This window comes from Perca fluviatilis, chromosome 24 (genome assembly GCF_010015445.1).
Source record: "Perca fluviatilis chromosome 24, GENO_Pfluv_1.0, whole genome shotgun sequence".
NCBI classification, from domain to species: domain Eukaryota; kingdom Metazoa; phylum Chordata; class Actinopteri; order Perciformes; family Percidae; genus Perca; species Perca fluviatilis.
This window is the reverse complement of record NC_053135.1, coordinates 18,398,389-18,416,072: the sequence shown is the minus strand read 5'-3', so window position 1 is coordinate 18,416,072 and position 17,684 is coordinate 18,398,389. Positions and strand designations below refer to the sequence as shown.

Sequence of the window (17,684 nt, the reverse complement as noted above, 5' to 3'; positions counted from 1 at the left end):
GTGGTCCAATAAGCATGCAGAATGCTTCTACCAAGATCTAATAATGTTTGTGATTGGCTGTCTAACGTTACATGTCGTATAGGCAGGAAAAACTCTGTAATGCACAGAGACGGGGCTCATGTAGTAGGAGCTGAAAAAAAACATTTGTGCCGTAATGTGTAATATTATAATTTCTTTTTGTTAAAATGGATTTTATGGTGGCCGGGTTGGGTCAATGGGTAGAGCAGGCGCACATAAACATAGAGGTTTATGCCTTGACGCAGAGGTCCAGGGTTCGAATCTGACCTGTGACGATTTCCTGCATGTCTTCCCCTTCTCTCTCCCCTTTTTCACCTAGCTGTCCTATCCATTAAAGGCAGAAAAAAAATTATAAGAAAAAGGATTTTATGAAATTTGGTATCAAAAAAAGTATTGTTTAGGAACCGGTATCAAACTCACGGTATTGATATCGGTACCGGTATCAAAATCTTTTTAATGATACCCAGCCCCACTCCGAAGTCAAGTCTTTGAAATCCAGGTAGTTCTGTGTAGGTCGGGAGGTAAAGGATGATGGGATTTAGGGATGCGTTACAAAATGACACACTGGTGATGGTTTTAGCAGCACCTGCATACTTTTAATCCTTAATTTGGACTTCATTTTGAAGAATGAAAGAAAGCTTCATATGTCTTAAGCTGTTTGTAAACATATTCATGGCAAAGTTATATTTCACATTACAATTGAACCAACCAAGGCATATGTGACTCAACACCATATGGAGTTTAACACTGAGGGAGAATAGGTTGCCGGATCTGCCGACCTGTTGCCTCCTGTTGCTTACCTGTTATAATTATTCATAGCTATGTAGCCAGTTTTCACTATCCGTTTCTCTCTGCTCATTGTAATGGCTTAATCCTTTGGGGCCATCGGTCTTTCCACTGCTAAACTCCCAATATTGGCCTGGCTGGGGCATCCATGTGTGTCCTGCTGTACAGTATATAATATATATAATCTAATATAATCTGATAAACAATCACATTTTTGGTTTGCAGGCTTCTGCTTCTACTTTTTTATTGGTGCTATGCTACCATTTACAGTTGCATTACTGCCATTAGCTCTTCTGCAGTCAGCATAAATGTGCTCATGCATGTACCGTACATCCTTGTCATAATCGTAGAACGGGTGATAAAAACAATTGCGGGGTCCTGTCATCCAAGCATTACTCTGCAGTGTGCCTCTATTGGTCCAAAAGACTTAAGACGTTTTTGTCCCCAAGGGGAAATTCTTTGTCACAAACACCGTATGATATGGACACGGCATGCTTACAGAGAAACAAAAGTACAAACCTAACAGAATGACATGTAGAGAAATAACACCGACCGGTAACACAGACAATGTGGCAGTGATTTATATGGGTCTCTTGTTTAGGGCTGCTATGGCTGCAGGGGCCAGGCTTTTGCCATAGCGAGCTCTCTTGCACCCCAGGGACCCGTACCTGTGTCCAGAGGGCAGAATGGTGAAGTGGTGTGTTGTCCTGTGCTATTGTGGCTGCGATGCATGTGATGGCCTTAAAATTGATATCCGTGATCGTGGGTGTGTGGGGAGACAGATTCGTTTGGCAGCAGTGTTGGTTACACGTATGAGCATAAGGTATCTGTGTACATTGAAATTCCAAAGAAAGCAATGATCATCTTACACAGATATAGTGAATATAGTAAATTGACTCACCTCAGCTCCTCAGAAAGGTCCCTCCACTGTCTAAGGGCCTTGGTGACAAAAGCACATAAGCACTCACAGGCTCTTGGGATAAAAGAATATTCTGTCACCAAATGGCAGATGCTATTCCTCTGAGTAGCTTGTTGATTTTCCCATACTTGAAGCTAATTTGGATGACATGTTAGGGGTCTTAAGAGTACTGAAAGCTCTTTGAAAGTGGCCTAGTCAGTGGCTTTTTAGCATCAGCCTCTAACCATCTGTTTCTAGGACCCCCCACGATTCACTCTTACCATCAACAAATACTCAAAAGTTCATTGTAAACTCTCCCAGACCTCCTGCCACCCAGCTGACCCCCACCCTCATCCCCCTCCCCCCATCCCCCAGCAGAATAAAACGCACCACCCGACCCTCGTAACCCCCCTCATCCACCCACCCAACTTCCCCCAACAAGCTTCCTGGCAGTGGACAACACCACCAATCATCACTCGGTTCCCATGGCAACCTCCCCTGGCAACAGCCGTCACTATATCATAGCAGTAGCTGAGGATGTGGGGAGGAAGGGGGGAGGGGGTTGGCCAAGTCGTGGCTCTCTGCGTTAGAGAGGAGAGAGAGAGAGGGGGGTGAGGGGAGAGAAAAGAGAAAAAAAAAAGAACACACACAGCTGCCCTTCGGCTACGTAGCATCGCACCAGCTGCTCCAGTCGCCACTCATACATACACGCACGCACGCACGCACGCACGTACGCACACAGAGCGTTAGGCCTCGGAGATTTTGTATTTGCTTCGGCTTTGTCTGCACAACATTGCTGCTGGGTTTTCCCTTCATTCATTGATACATATGTGGCCTTGATATATGTTTTTCATGTTCTGTCCTTGAACGCTTTGCTAACTAGTCTGTCTGGACCACGCAGCTGGCAGCGTCTCCATCTGTTCGTTTTGGGTGCAACAGATTAACATGCAACTTTTTTCTCCGATTGTAAAAGTCTCTGTTGGGAATCACTCGTCCAGCTTTGCGATTCATTTTCTGGTTCCCTGTGTATTGAATTTATTTGGGCCGCCCACTCAAATAGATCCGCTTCCACAGCACAAGATGTGTCTGGTGTTTTTGTACAGTTTATTGCTCGCAAAAGCCTGAATGGAAATGCAATGGATAATGCAGATTATTTGCAAAGTCTGTTGTTGTGCTATTATATAAAGTTGTGGGGGCAATAACTAATTATAAATAATTAACTAATAATATTGATTAATATTAAAAACTAATTGTTCTGTGAAAAACACTGGATGCAAGTCATTCAAAGCATATTTTTCTGTGCTATTTGGTTGATGTGCTGATCATCCCCCGTTAGCTCTGCTTTGTGGGGGGGCCCAGGACAATTTTGCCTGATAATGTCCCAATGATTTTGCAGGAAACCCCTCATCCCTTGGCTGTGGTATGGGCGGCCTGCAGGCACACATCAACACCGGTGGAGGTCAGATGTACCAGCAGCAGGTCCACCAGGGCATGCAGCAGGGGGTGGCCTCCCACCCAGCCTACCAGGGACAGCAGCACTTCTCCGACAACTCGCCCTACACAGACGGCAACAACGCCAACGCTGGCTCCATGGCCTGCCTCTACCAGAACTACCAGGTGGGACCAGGAGTTGCGTTTTAATCTCTGTAGCATTTCTGATAGTTGCATAGAAAAAATTTGTTTCCTTATCTTGTGACCTTGGTGTTGTGTCCATAGCCGGGGATGTTGTCGCACCCACAGTTCAGGGAGGGGCAACAGCCCCAGGGCGAGGGGCTTCCAGCGGGTACAGCTGGCGGTGACAGGGGACCCGGTGGCCCAGAGTCGGTGGATGCCATCTACAGAGCCGTGGTGGACGCCGCCAGCAAGGGCATGCATGTAACCATAACAACCACAGTGAGCGGGACGACACAGGCGAGTCCGGTGCCTGCCCTCAGCGCTATGAGTGCCTTCACTGCCTCGATAGGGGAGCCGGTCAACATCCCCCAAGCAGTTAGCACGGTCCTGCACAGGCACCAGGACGGGGAGGCGTTACCCATGCAAGCCAGACCGAGGCAGGTGAGGCCGGGACGGGGTCAGAAGAACATGGATCCAGGGAAGAGCACTCCAGACTGCCCCGAGGCCAACGACTACTTCCGTTCTCCTAGCCGTGGGACTCCCAGGGGGCAGTGGGACGGGGATGCGCAGCACGGGGGAGGCTTCGATGCTCACAGCAACAACGGTGCCTGGGGTGGTGAGGAGTTTCTGGAGTGCTCTACCCAAGTGAGGAGTAGTCCCTGCATGGAGCGACCCGCCAGCCTGGCCCCTGCCCCGCCCTGCCCCACCGACGGGTCCAACGACCACGGCCTGGTCATGGCTCACGATAAGGCCTTTCTCGACGATGGCTATCGCTTCAACAACTGCAACCGGACACCCGCTAACTACAAGGAGCGTCTGGAGCAGACGGTGGAGCGCTGCATCCACATCAACGGTGCCACACCTCACTTCAACACCCGGGGTTACGGAGAGGTCCTGGGCCCCCCGCGGCAGGAGCTGACGGGGGACGACCAGTCGCCCAGCTCCTCTACTAGCCTGGAGGGGCCGCTGGCCACAGCCAAAGACTACAGCCACTACAACGGCCACTTCAACGGTATGGCGCCCAGCCCCTCGGACACAAAGAGCCTGAGCAGCGAGGAGGACCTGCGACAACCAGACTCTCCCTCCTCAGAGCTGCTTCACTACCGGTCCAGGACCTTCAACATGGGAGAGCTGGTCTGGGGCCAGCTAAAGGGCTTCCCACCTTGGCCTGCCAAGCTGGCCGGGGATGAACAAGTGCACAGCGCTGCTATGCAGCTGCGGGAGCAGGCCAAGGTGAGAAACCCATCTGTGACCACCTGTCATAATTTTACAAGCCAACTTGAATTTTCAGACTAAATAAGACTGCAGAGTAAAGGCTGATTTCAGCGGCTGCTACAGTCGGCTTAACAAAGTTACCAACCAGATGTAGAGCCATATTCAAAGGTTTGTAGAGTCTTGGGTTACAGCAAACTATTTTCCCAGTTTAAGATAGAAGCTTGCCAGAAAGTCAAGATGGGAGAATAAGTTGCATGTGACTGTAACAAAGTTTTCCCTGGAAGAAATACCTATTGCAACACTGAAAAGTGAGAGGGAAACAAGCATTTTTGTCCACTGGCCATAGTGGCAGATTGATTCTAAATTTCTCTAAACACTTATACCATTTTACCTGCCTATTCAGAATATAGGAGCTCCTACGAATGACGACTGCCAAATTTAACTAGTAGACGGTACAACAAATCCACCGTAATCTTCTGGTATTTGGTGGGAAATTCTCTATCTGCACTGAATGTACTCGGATGTTTTGTCTCGTCTCCATCCAGGTAGAGCCAGAGAAGCTAAAAACACTAACTCACGACTTGGAGGCACTTGATCGAGCCGCCAAAAGAGGCCTGAAGTAAGTAAACCGGTCCTCTGTATTGTTGCTTTAGCAAATAATTTTTGTGTGTATTTTTGAACATGCCGAATGATAGACTGCAACTTAAATCTAAATGAGGTGCTTAGATGGTTTCTGTCTTTCTCATATCATTGCCTTAATTGACCCCAAGCCACCCTAAGCTTTCCAGTTTAGCATTGTCCATAAGCAGTTTACAGTGATATTTTGTGGTAATTCTTTGCAACAATGGGTCCTTGATTTCAGACATAGGTAGATGAAACCAGGTTTCTCAGTTCTAGTCAGTGATCAATAATTTTGTGCCGTGTAATAATGGACATAGTGTAATGGGAAATGTAGGATCAGTACTACAAGCATTGTTGCCAGATAAAGACTACATTTTACAAGCCAAACACACCCCAGATTTCATGTCAGAAAACAGACCAATCTGGAAACACTGACTTGTTTTCTGCAGGCTGCTGTTCATAAAAAACACTAAGTACAACCCTTTTGAACCATGCACCTGGCGCACGGACCCTTTTTTCTGCCGTCAAACTAGCAAAAGTGGATTTGGACACGCCCTAAATGCACCTGCGCCAGGCGCTTCACGCCGTGCGCTTAGATGGTTAAAATAGGACCCGCAGTGTTGTTCGCTTCATTCATCACCGGCGAAATTGGCTGGGATGTTTACAAAGTTACCCAAAGTAAATTTTTACCCGCATTTGGGGGGTTGGCGGGTGAAATGTTAAGCCCTGAATGTAAATAATGTAAAAATGTTTATGTTCAACAGACAGGGAAAACTGAATAATCACTTGGAAGCTGCTATCCACGAGGCCATGAGTGAGCTGGATAAGATGTCGGGCACAGTGAGTGTTTACACCTTTTCTTGATCTCTAAGAGCGACTGAAGACACCACTTGTTTCCTCATGAAAGCATTGCTTTGACTCCGCCTACCTGGGCAGCCGCCACCATAATGTTTCTCTCTGTCTGCTGACAGATCCCGTCGCGGGATCGGCAGGTGAAGCTCCCCAAGCCCAAGAGGAGGAAGATATCCAGATAACATTGAATGTGTCGGCCCCAGAACGTCCTCAAAGCCTTTCGGAGACTGCGTCCGTTCCGCCTTGATGCGATCTGAGCTCTCTAAACAGGTGCTACACATGGACTTTTCAGTGGTACATCCCTCTTTGTTCCATGATATCAAACTTGACTTAACGACCGACCACGGAAAGGTGCTGGAAGAAACTCCAATCACCGATAACGGTTTTCAACTGTAGAGAAAAACAAACAAAGAGAAAATAGAGGAAAAAACATTGGTTGCAATTTGTCTACAGCTCACTGAATTAACTATTTTTTTCTAGTATAAAATAGTAAAAACAAACAAAAAAAGAAGCTACGAGCATTACCTTACATATTTAAGAAAAATAGACAGTCCAAATATTTCTGATACATTTTCAATATGTATATAGATAATCCTGAAATTTCATGCTATTAAGAATTGTATGTAAATATTGTACAATGTCATGTACAAGCATACCTAATGCACATTTTATCTTTTATTGTACAAAAACGAAGCAGAAGTGTACCAATGTCTTGGTTTCTATTCAGAAGTGCGGTTGCGTTACGGCCGCATGCATAGGATAAATAAGAATAGAGCCTAAAGCTTTTATATGATGAACTGTAAGACGTTGCTGTTTTTTTCTTTGTTTTTTTGTAAGGGAACAGCAGTGAAACAGGCATGAGTATATGAGTTCTCCATTACGAAAGTCACTTCACGCCAGTTAAGTGTTCATTTGTATTGGGGGGGAAAAAAAGATAAAAAAACAAAAAAAACAACCAGAATGAACTTTACCAGCAGAAAGTGTTCAGTGACGTAGTGATGAATGTTGGTAACCCTGCACATGCTCCACCGGTCACTTTGACGGGAAAATCATGATATGTGGAGATACATTTTTATTTTTTTGGATTTACCAATCATCGTAACTGGCAGACAAAAGAAAGTTTGTCCGTTTTTTTTTTTTTATTTTTAAAGGAAAAATCCACCTTCAGGCACTTCCACGTTGTTAATTGTCATTTTGTGTTCCTTGCATTTCAGGAGTTTCTGCAACAAAAAAAGTGTTTTTATGTATGTGTAATTATTCTACATTCTTTTGGGGGTGAACCAAAAAAGTGATTTGAGAGATTGACTTTCTACAACTCCCAATGAAGACCCAGGAGTGCCAGTTGGTAGAGCTGCATCTATGTGAAGAAATTTGCAGCGTTTATTTTTATTTATTTTTTTTTTTTGTTAAGATAATTTTTTGGGCATTTCCGCCTTTAATCATTAGGACAGCTTAAAAATGAAAGGGGGGGGAGACCTGCCGTAGGTCGGATTCGAAACCTGGGCCTCTGCGCCGAGGAAAAAACCTCTACATATGGGCGCGCGCTCTACCAACTGAGCTACCCGTGGGCCCGATTTGCGATTTGTTTGTTTAAATATCATTGTAAATTGAATATATCTTCCGGTACTGACTTTTGGGTGGAAAAACAAACGTCACACCCAGGCTTTAGGAAATTGCGAGGAGTTTTTTTGGCATTTCATAGACTAAAACATTAATGAAGAAGCATCGAAAGGCTAATAGATAATGAAATGAATCCCCAGTTGATGGCTACCTGGCTCCTGTAGCAGTTTCTATCCATTTATGTTTACATGCACAGTACTAACCACATTAACTGTAACATGTAGCCGGTCAGTAATCAGATTTCATGACCTTTTTATATGTGAACTGCATTAAAACAATAAGCAAATAGGATCTCAACAGTGTGGTTGGGGAAGTTTAGATTAGCAGCCCTAATGGCTAAACCATCCCAGGCTGACTGACCACAAGCTCCGAGGTTGGGTAACAAAAGTTTCTGCTCCTGTAGCAGTTAGAAGTCCGTATGAAATCAAACTTGTACTGAGAAAAACATTATTCGCTGTTACCTTGGAAACGATCACCGTACCCGCAAACGGCTAGATCGAGCCTCTACCATTCAAGTCTTTGATCATTTCTCTGCACGTGCTTGTACTTTTTGCCGTTTTCAAAATGTTGTTTTGCGCCGAATCAAAATGTCTGTTCTGAAATGTCAGCGAAACATTCGAACGGAGGGAAAACACTTCATGAAACAGAGCCGTTAAAAAAAAATAGTGGACGATCGCTGTTGAGCTCTACTAACCCTCCTGTTGTCCTCGGTTAACGTCTGACCCCTTTTCAAAGTTTTCTATATCAGAAATGTGGGTTTCTTTCAACAGAATTTCCCCCAAAATAACATGTATGTTGGAACATAGCAATGCACAAGTGAATTGTTATGGTTTTATACAGATCATAATATGTCACTCTCAGCTTTGCGTCAAAGAGAAAACTCCTCTGCTCACTGACAGGAAACACCTTGCTAGGCTAACGTCCCTATGCTACCTCCCTCACATCTCCCTTGTTTAAACTACAGATAGCTTTCAACCCTGACACAGAGAGAAAAGTCTCCTCTCCGAGACTGCGGGGCCTAAATTGTGCTTAAACATGTGACACACATAATGAAAACATGAACCCAATGTGTATTGAATAAACTCCCATATTGATACATGATTAACAGTGAATCTTGCTAAACATAAGTTACTCAGAAAGAAGTGAATATACGTGTGGGCCCTATAAAACATACATTTGTCTGATTTCTTGATTATAATTGATTATATGACAAACATTACAAGACAAAACAATATCTAATAAAATATTTAAAATGAGAGTGTACGTTTTCCCCACCGCACAATAGAATGCCTTCTATCTAGATGTTGATACGTACGGATCTTTGTTTGATACTTGAGAAGTTTGCTTGGACTTCAAGGCACAAACGCTATTCCACGTCACCAGTCTGAGGATCCGAAGAGTCTGGATGGTTCAACGCAGCGCTCTTCGCAATTAAAAAAAAGAAAAAAAAAGTAAAACCTTTTGAAAAAAGCATAGAAAAAAAGTAGATTTTTCACACATGAGGGTTAAGCAGACGCTGGATGCAACTTGAAATCACTTGTAACTGAGAGTGTCTTTGGGTGGATTTTTCCTTCAACTACAACTGAGAATCACAGGCTGCATTGATGAATTATGTCATTAGGTTGTTGTGATTATGTTCTTGTGCTCGTTTGTACAGTGATATCCCCCCCCCCCTCCCCCCCCCATGACTGTAGTCAACTATAGCTTTAGGTAGAGTAAACTAAGCTCAGAGTGTAGATTATCAAAAGGAACACTAACTCGGTTCGTTTCAAGAGCAGTGAAAGCATTTCTCGCGTTTAGGGGCCTTGTGGTTATTTTGTTTTTGCTTATTGATGTAAATTATTTATGTACAGTACTCCATATTTATTTTAAGCTTTACAAATATGCTAGATGGCAATAATACTACCGAGAGTTGAGAACTCAAGCCTTATATGTGTATATCTATGTTTTTGTTGTTTTCCCCGACCGTGAATAGATCATGTGTTCGGAATCCATTACAAAGGTCATGTTCCCTTTTTTTTTTAATTATTATTATTTAAGAAGTAACACTCTTTTACAGTGAGGCCTTTCTGCCTTTATCTACTTGTTTTTGTTCCAGATTGTGTCATGGATTTCTTAGTTACAGGAAGAAAACGTGACAACGTCTGCCTCCAAGACCATACTATTTATGAATATGCACATCTAAAAAAATGTAATGAAATAAAAAGACAGACAGCGTTTATGTTGGTAATAAATGCAGTTTGTACTCTACTAGCTACTATAAGTTTGATTCACCGCAAAGTAAAACAACTAAATCACTTGATCAGTCTTAAAGGACCACGCCGACTTATTGGGACTTTGTCTTATTCCCCGTATCCCCCAGAGTTAGAGAAGTCCATACATACCCTTCTACTCTCTTATCATCACTTATTGGGAGCAGTAGGCTAGATGGAGCCGGTTACCTCCAGGATCTGTGCTAAGCTAGGCTAGCGGTGGGTGCGTCAGACAGAGTTACGACACGCACGGAGATGAGAAGGGTATGTATGGACTCCTCTAACTCCCAATAAGTCGGCGTGTTCCTTTTAAAAGCCAACAGTTATGCACAGTATTTGGGATCTCTGGATCAACACACAGACACACAGCTGCTCGTCCAGATCAAAAACCATCCAACAACTGAAATCACTACAGAACTATTAGTGCAATATACCAATCAACAGCTTCGAAACACACGACATCTCTGACTGTTTGAAACCGTTTGGTTTTGTTGGTATCCTCCTTCTTCCCACATGTCCTAACCCTAAGAGCCACCAAGTAGTCATTTATTTGGAGTTACACCTTTCACATCTACACACAACTAACTCCCAGGCTCAAAATCTCCATTTAATTAGATTTCACATCAAAGTATCTGAAGCACACCAGGAACCCCCGACTATTACAAATGTTTCGAATGATAACCGTTAAAAAAACAAAACAAATAGTACACTACTTTGTAAAGAGCTCCTTTCTCGCTCCGTAAAACATGAGAAAGACTACTATTAAAAACATCCACAACTTTTGGATGTGTGCACACGTTTTCTAACCCCAGACAACTGTAATTTGTGGCGTGGAATCCCACGGTATCTTCTTTTGGTTTTATAATATTCCCTAAATATCCTAAATGAGGAGCCTCAAAAGTCAAACTGTGACTTCCAAGCCAAGTAAACAATTTCAACATGTCTTATTGTCTTCATGCGCACACGCTTTTAAGGAACCTTGAACTTAAGTTAAGTACTGTATTTTGTAATGAGATCGCTCATGTATCTCAGAACATTTCTTGCATTCTTTGTCGTGTGCACACTGGACAAAAACTAGAGGACATTTTGAAGAAGCCCTTCATTTGTAGCAACAAAAGCCTAACAACTTAAAACAAAAAGAAAGAGATTTCAAGTTTATAAGTTGTGTTTAAAATGTCTACCTAAAAAAACCTGTTGAAAATATCCATTTTCTTCAAAAATGTCCCTATTTTTGTTCTCCAGTGTGAGCAGGACCTCCAGAGTTGAGTTTTTATTTTTTACTGTAATCTGTGGCAAGGAAATCCTCCAGGCCGTTCTCAAAATGTGACGTTGGGTGTCGAGAACACAGCTCTTTTCGGTAAAGTTCATTCTGCCTCTCCCCTCCTCCCCCCCCCTCCGTTTTTTTGTGCAATGACATGCAGGAACCCGGTCTCATGTTGGGAACCCATGTGTTTTGGATCTGTTATATCAATTTCATGTTATTTGTGGTCAAGAGTTCAAAGCATTTTTGTGTTTGAGATGGTCTGTGCAGTCTATTTTTTTTCTCCTGCCTGTGTGTGTGTGTGTGTGTGTGTGTGTGTGTGTGTGTGTGTGTGTGTGTGTGTGTGTGTGTGTGTGTGTGTGTGTGTGTGTGTGTGTGTGTGTGTGTGTGTGTGTGTGTGTGTGTGTGTGTGTGTGTGTGTGTGTGTGTGTGTGTGTGTGTTGAGGTGTGATTTTTCTTTTTCTTCCTGGTGTTTTGATTTCTGCTTTGAATCGCGTTTCCCTCTTCCTCTTCCACCCTTTTCATTGTCAGTATTTTTTTTTTTCAACTTGTAATTAAGTATATATTTTCTCACTAATATATACTTTACAAAAAATAGACTTGCGTGAAGTATGATGTGCACTTGATTTTGCTCGTTTGTTTTTCTTTCTTTTTTTGCATTAATGTGGGCTAGGGATAGTTTGTCAGAGTCCATTATTTTGAGATTGTTTGGACTTTTTTTTTTTTTAATGGTTTGATGTAAGCAGCATTTTTTTGTAAATATTGTGAAACATTACAGGTCATGCAGTGATGTAACATTTTGAACAATGTTGCACAGATGTTTAAGATATTAAAAAAAACATGGTCACTCTTACTTGAATAATCTGGCGTGTAACGTGTATTTATGTTCCCTGTTTCTTGTTTCTTCATAGCTCCAAATGCTGGTTTATTGCATAGTTTTCTTAAAATGGGTGTGTACCCCCAGGGGTACTTTGGAGGAATTCAGATATTTAGCAAAATGCTATAATTTAACAGTGTCATATATAATTCATAAAATGATACTATAATGAATGAATTAATGGATGGATTCTACACATGTGAAATGTTTATCAGTTCCAGACCATTCTACCTCTTTATATACACTTTTTTTCTACCAAAAATGTGATATTTTTGTCGCTTTTTTTCCAAGTTTTTTTAAGTTAAGTTTTTGTAGCTTTTTTAAGGTATGGTCCCTTTTTCAACCTATTCTTGCCTTACTTCGTCTCGCTTTTTAAAAAAAAAGAAATTGTCGCTTTTTTTAATTTGTCACTTTTTTGTGGCATTTTAGGCCTTTATTTGATAGAACAGCGTAGACATGAAAGGGGGAGAGAGAGAGATGGGGAAAGACTTGCACCAAAGGGCCACTGGTCGAAATCAAACCTGCGGCCGCTGCATCGAGAAATAAGCCTCTGTACATGGGGCCACATACTCTACCAGGTGAGCTATCCAGGCGCCCCTAATTTGTCACTTTTTGTCGACCTATTGTTGCCTTCCTCCCTCCTTGTCTTTCTTCTAGTTTCTATAAGTTTTTTTTTTTTAAATAGTTTTTGTCACCTTTCTTCATCAGCATTTAAATGTTTTTCACTTCCAAGGCTGTTGTTAAGTAAATCTATTGTTCCTCTTTATATAAACTTTCATTATTATTTTTTTTTTTTACCAAAAATTATTTGCACTTGGCTTAAAAACACAATTCAAAGGGGAACATTATTGAAAAAAGTTTGAGAACCACTGGTTTACTGAGCACAGTCACAAAAAATCCAGGCTCGTTTTAAAGCCAGTGTTTGTTGCTGCACACTGCTCTCTAGTGGGCGTATAAGAGTCATTCCACATGCTCCACCTGGGACAATCAAAGAATCAAAAGATGAGATAATGCAGGGTTTCCCCCGCCATTATGAGGTTTAGGCGCATGCAGCACCCGAGCACTTTTGGGAGGCACCTAAGCCGAATGAATGTAACTCAATGACTTGATTAAATGACTCAGAACTATTGATTGTTGTTGGTCTCCATTGGACGTCTTTAGCAGGTTTAGTCTTTAATTACCTTTTCTAGATTTCTCACGTAACATTGTCTTGAGGAAGGAGCCCTTAAACCCTAACTAGATGGATAATGAAGTGTACAGTGATGTATAGTGTGCTTTTTAACCAAATCATCCCCAGTTATCATAACTGGGCTTTTCCCAAAGTTATTGTTCCTTTTTTATGTTTTTTTTTTTTTTGACATTTTTGCCGCTTTTTTTAATGTAATTTGAGTTTTTGTCACCTTTTTCTGAGATTTTTTTTTTGGGGGGGGATAATATTTAGATGTTTTTGTCTCATTTCTCAATCCATGCAGACATGTCCCGGGACCTCCCTAGATAGTCAATCATTTCAGCATCGACATAAATGCCAAAAGTAAAAAAGTTCTCATTATGCAGAATGTCCCATTTCAGAATAATATAACTTTATATTATTGGAATATAAATAGGCTTTATGTAAGCATTACTTTAATGTAAAACGTTGAGCTTTAATAATACATCATCATTTATTTGTTCTGTTTTTATTAATAATCTGAATCGGCAAAATGTGAAGATTTCTACTCGTTGGGGTTAAAAATAAATATGTATTTAGGTTTTTGTGTCTGCGCGTGCATACGAGCATTTCAGCGATGGTGGTGCTGATGCAGGGCGCGGGCGCGTGCCACGGCACGGCACCGCGCCTGGAACGCGCCTTTATTGCAAGTCAGGAGGACTCTGCGGCTGTCTCTGCGCATCCTCTCCCCCCCCCTGCACACCGGGCAGCGAACTCCGAGACGTCCGAGTTCTAGGAAACACAAACGCATATTGGTCCTTTTTTTTCTTTTTTTGCACGGTTGTCACCGCTGCAGAGGGAGGGAGGGAGGTCTGCACACCGACCTCCGGGCTCCTTTACCGGGACGCAGCGCTGCGGTTGATCCGGTTTTGGTCATGGCGCAGCCGAGGAAACCCGGACACATTCGGCTTGGATGAAGGACGCGTTGCGCCTCGGATTCACCTAAAACTTCCCCCTCACTGAGGAAACCTAGGAACCCCGACATTTTTATCCCCCCGTAGCACGCCTTGATTTGAATGATTTGAGTCTCTGATTTGGTAGGCTAAATTCTGAACTCTCCCTTGGCCCGGGACGCAGGGATCGGGTAATCATCAAGGCCCCGCTGGTGCTCGCTTTGGGCACAACCTTGCCTAAAATACACTGATCCTCTGCTGTTTTTCCCCCCAGCCCGCTGTGTGCTTGTTTGTGTGTTTGTACCCGCGGCATTTGGAGGGGGGGCGGGGGCGGTGTAAACAGTGCCAGCAGCAGCAGCAGCCATGATGGATGCGGCGGAGTGCGGGGTGAGGGTGATGTGCCGCTTCAGGCCCCTGAACGAGTCCGAAATAAACAGAGGGGACAAATACATCCCCAAATTCAAAGAAGACGACACGGTGGTGATAACGGCAAGTCTGTCCGCTCACTCGTAGTTATTGGAGGTGGTGTGATGTCGTGTCTGTGTGGAGCTGGATATGCTAACACTGCAGTGTTTGAGAGGAACAAATTAAGTCGCCCTGAGTTCTGCAGGCAGGATGGAGGCGAGGGGGGGGGGGGCGCAAGTGCGCAATAAACCAGTTCTACAGATATTTTTTCAATTATTTTTTTATTATACAATATTTCTGAGTACAAATCTTATAAGCATAACACATTTCTCGCATTGATACAATTTGGAAACTAAGCAGAATTGTTAGTATTACAGTGCAATATAAACAAGAGTGCAGAAGATACGATCGTGAAGGCCGTTTATAATGTTTATGTTTACATCTGTGAAAAGGTTTTTTATAGTGCGCGATACGCCTGTAATACGGTAGCCGAGACGGTTGCTTTCGGCCACCGTACCTGTAGTCCACACAGTGGTTCCCAAACCTTTTGGTCTGACGTCCAGGCTTCAAAATTAACATTTTCGTCTATCAGCCAAATGGCTAATGAATGTTCAAACATTACCAGCCATTCAATAGATTACCATTGGGTTTTTGGCTGGTGAGTGAAGCAAATCTACCAGCCACTTGCATATTTCACCAGCATTTGGCTGGTAAACGGTGCTAATTTAGAACCCTGCTGACGTCCCCCAACTTTCCTGTCCGATGAACTCACGTAACGTTACCCTTTCATTTGTCCCTATGTATGTTCTAAATGTATAATATTCGTTATACAAAAGTGGATTTTTTTTTTCATTCAGCTGAACTGTCAATTCAGGTTGGTTTGGTCGGCAATTCTACTATTGACGTTACTTTGAGTGAAGCCGAATGTTTCAGCCATTTATCCGTTAATGTTACTTTAAGCTACTACTTTTAGCTAACTATTAGCTAAATATTTCAATTGTTAGCTAAATATTTCAATTGTTAGCTAAATATTTCAACTGTGAGCTTAATATTTCAATTGTTGGCTGGCTAAATAGTTAAACCGTTAGCTTAGCTACTATTTCAAATGTTAGCTAAATAACAGTTAGCTAAATATTTTAAATGTTAGCTAAATATTTCAACCGTTAGCTAGCTACATATTTAAAATGTTAGCTATCTTAACCGTTAGCTAGCTAGCTAAATATTTCAACCGTTATCTGTTTTAATGTTAGCTTAATATTTCGACTAGGGCTGCACAATATAGCTGATGTGATAATACATAAAACTCCAGCCAGACAATGTAAACAAAGTTTTAGAAATGTACATTTTAATGCGTGTGGTGTTTACATATTTTCATAAAAGGCTTTTTTGTGGCTCCAATGAAACCCTGGACTTGAAAGACTTGCTGCAGGGGAATATCGATTACTTGATCGCACAAAAAAGTCTTTAAGGTTAAGTTAGAGGTAAGGGGTCAAAGGTTATACTCACACTGACTTGCCACTTTTATACATGTGCTGGCACCTGTGTTTGTTTTCTACTTCTTGGAAGTGCAGGTGGGTGGAGCTAACAGACAACTTCACACTTTGTGGCAAAAGATTTATTTAAAAAGTTCAAGATTTTCATTTTGTGCAATTCATCCCTGACCTAAACCATCTGATGCTTAAACGAGGTTACTGTATTGCACATGTATGTTACCTGAATCTCATTTTATTCAGTTAAAGAGAAACTTGGTTGAGGAGCCTGTACTAAAAGTAGATGCAACAAAGCATCGTGAATCGGATAAAAAAAAAATGATTTAAATGTGTAAAGATTACAACCAGTTGATTTAAAAAAAAAAAAAAAATTAAAAAAAATAAATTAGTTGGAATGGATTTTTTAAACGGCCTCGGCGGGCGTGATGCTAGACCCTTTCGATGTTTCATTCTGAGGTTTTGCCGGATGTCCCTCATTTTCCAACAGAGACACACCGACAGATAGGAAATTAACCTTGTCACAGCGTGTTTATGCAGATCTGCCCCCCTGCTCACCATGAGCAGCCCTGCTTGTGTTGCATTATGGGCCAGAAACACTTCTGTTCTGTCAGGACAAACTGCCTGTCACCGCCTTGTACCATCAGTCAAACGGCAGGAATGCATTAGGCCGTCCTCTCCAATACTGTCGGTGTCAGTGGTTTCTCTGCTTTAATCTCGGGGTTCAGAGAAAGTGAGAGTGCTGCCGTTGCTGCCTCCGAGTGCTGAGAGCTGCATTTCACTTTTCCCCCAGAGAGACGGAGACAGTAGTTGGACAAGGACAGGAGGAATGATGGATAGTCAGACTAGAAGCTGCTGGAGCCTTTACAGCTGAGCACTTCCAACTTTACAACTCCATACAGTGTTTTCCCTCAGTTTGTGGAAGGTGTGCGTATGGACCTTTTTCACAGCAGACATTTTGACTTGTCATAGTAGGAAAAGCACAGCTGAAATTGATAACCTTAACGATGGCTCAATTCCATCAAGTGTCCCAGTAAGATATTTCAGTGAGTCAGCATGCCCAATACCAGGGCCTCTCCTAAGTGGAATGCAGCCATCATGAATGATTTTGAATACACCTGTGCTTTTCCTACTATGACATGTCAACATGTCTGCCGTGAAAAAGCTCTATTAGGCGGGGGGTTTAGGCATCCTTCCTCAAGAAAATGCAATGTTTTTCAATAAAAAAAACATGCAATTTCCCCATACAGTTTGTGTCTCTTTGTGGGATTTTCTCTCTTTGTGGGTTTAGGCGTCTCTTGGTAGTCGGTTTGTGTTTCTTTGTGGTAGTTTTGCGTCTCATTTTCCACATCATTTTGGACCGTTATTATCACCATATCTGTGTCTAAAACATTGGAAAAGCTAGAGCAGATAATAAATAAATAACACTCAAAAAGCTTAAAGACAAAACTTTTCTGAAGAAGTACCTTTAAAATCATTAGATTGAGAAAAGTCTTTTAAGTTAAATTTATGTGGCTGTAGGTGCTGCCCAAAACTGCTCTGAAAACCCTGCCATAGTGAGAGAAACAAGCATTATGTTACTGAAGTTTATCGAGTTTATCAATATTTTCTGATCGTGTCAGGATCAGGTGTGTGAAAATGCTGCACTTGTAGAACTGCTGGGTTCAAATAGCCCAAC

The 17,684-nt window shown here is 42.4% G+C and overlaps 2 protein-coding genes across 3 annotated transcripts in view; both read left to right on the top strand.

Annotated features, from left to right (window-relative positions):
• Nucleotides 1-10,004, top strand: part of LOC120554371 (methyl-CpG-binding domain protein 5-like) — a 33,350-nt gene extending 23,346 nt beyond the window's left edge. For both annotated transcript variants that reach the window (XM_039793243.1, XM_039793242.1), the window contains 5 exons: nucleotides 3,099-3,319; nucleotides 3,419-4,549; nucleotides 5,077-5,150; nucleotides 5,917-5,992; nucleotides 6,124-10,004. In XM_039793243.1, coding sequence (XP_039649177.1) covers nucleotides 3,099-3,319; nucleotides 3,419-4,549; nucleotides 5,077-5,150; nucleotides 5,917-5,992; nucleotides 6,124-6,186 — 1,565 coding nt within the window. In that variant the 3' untranslated portion in view covers nucleotides 6,187-10,004. The remainder of the gene's footprint in view (nucleotides 1-3,098; nucleotides 3,320-3,418; nucleotides 4,550-5,076; nucleotides 5,151-5,916; nucleotides 5,993-6,123) is intronic.
• A 3,855-nt stretch (nucleotides 10,005-13,859) lies between these two features.
• The window catches only part of LOC120554003 (kinesin heavy chain-like), a 45,110-nt gene continuing 41,285 nt past the window's right edge, over nucleotides 13,860-17,684 (top strand). The window contains exon 1 of the mRNA XM_039792551.1: nucleotides 13,860-14,623. Coding sequence (XP_039648485.1) covers nucleotides 14,478-14,623 — 146 coding nt within the window. The 5' untranslated portion in view covers nucleotides 13,860-14,477. The remainder of the gene's footprint in view (nucleotides 14,624-17,684) is intronic.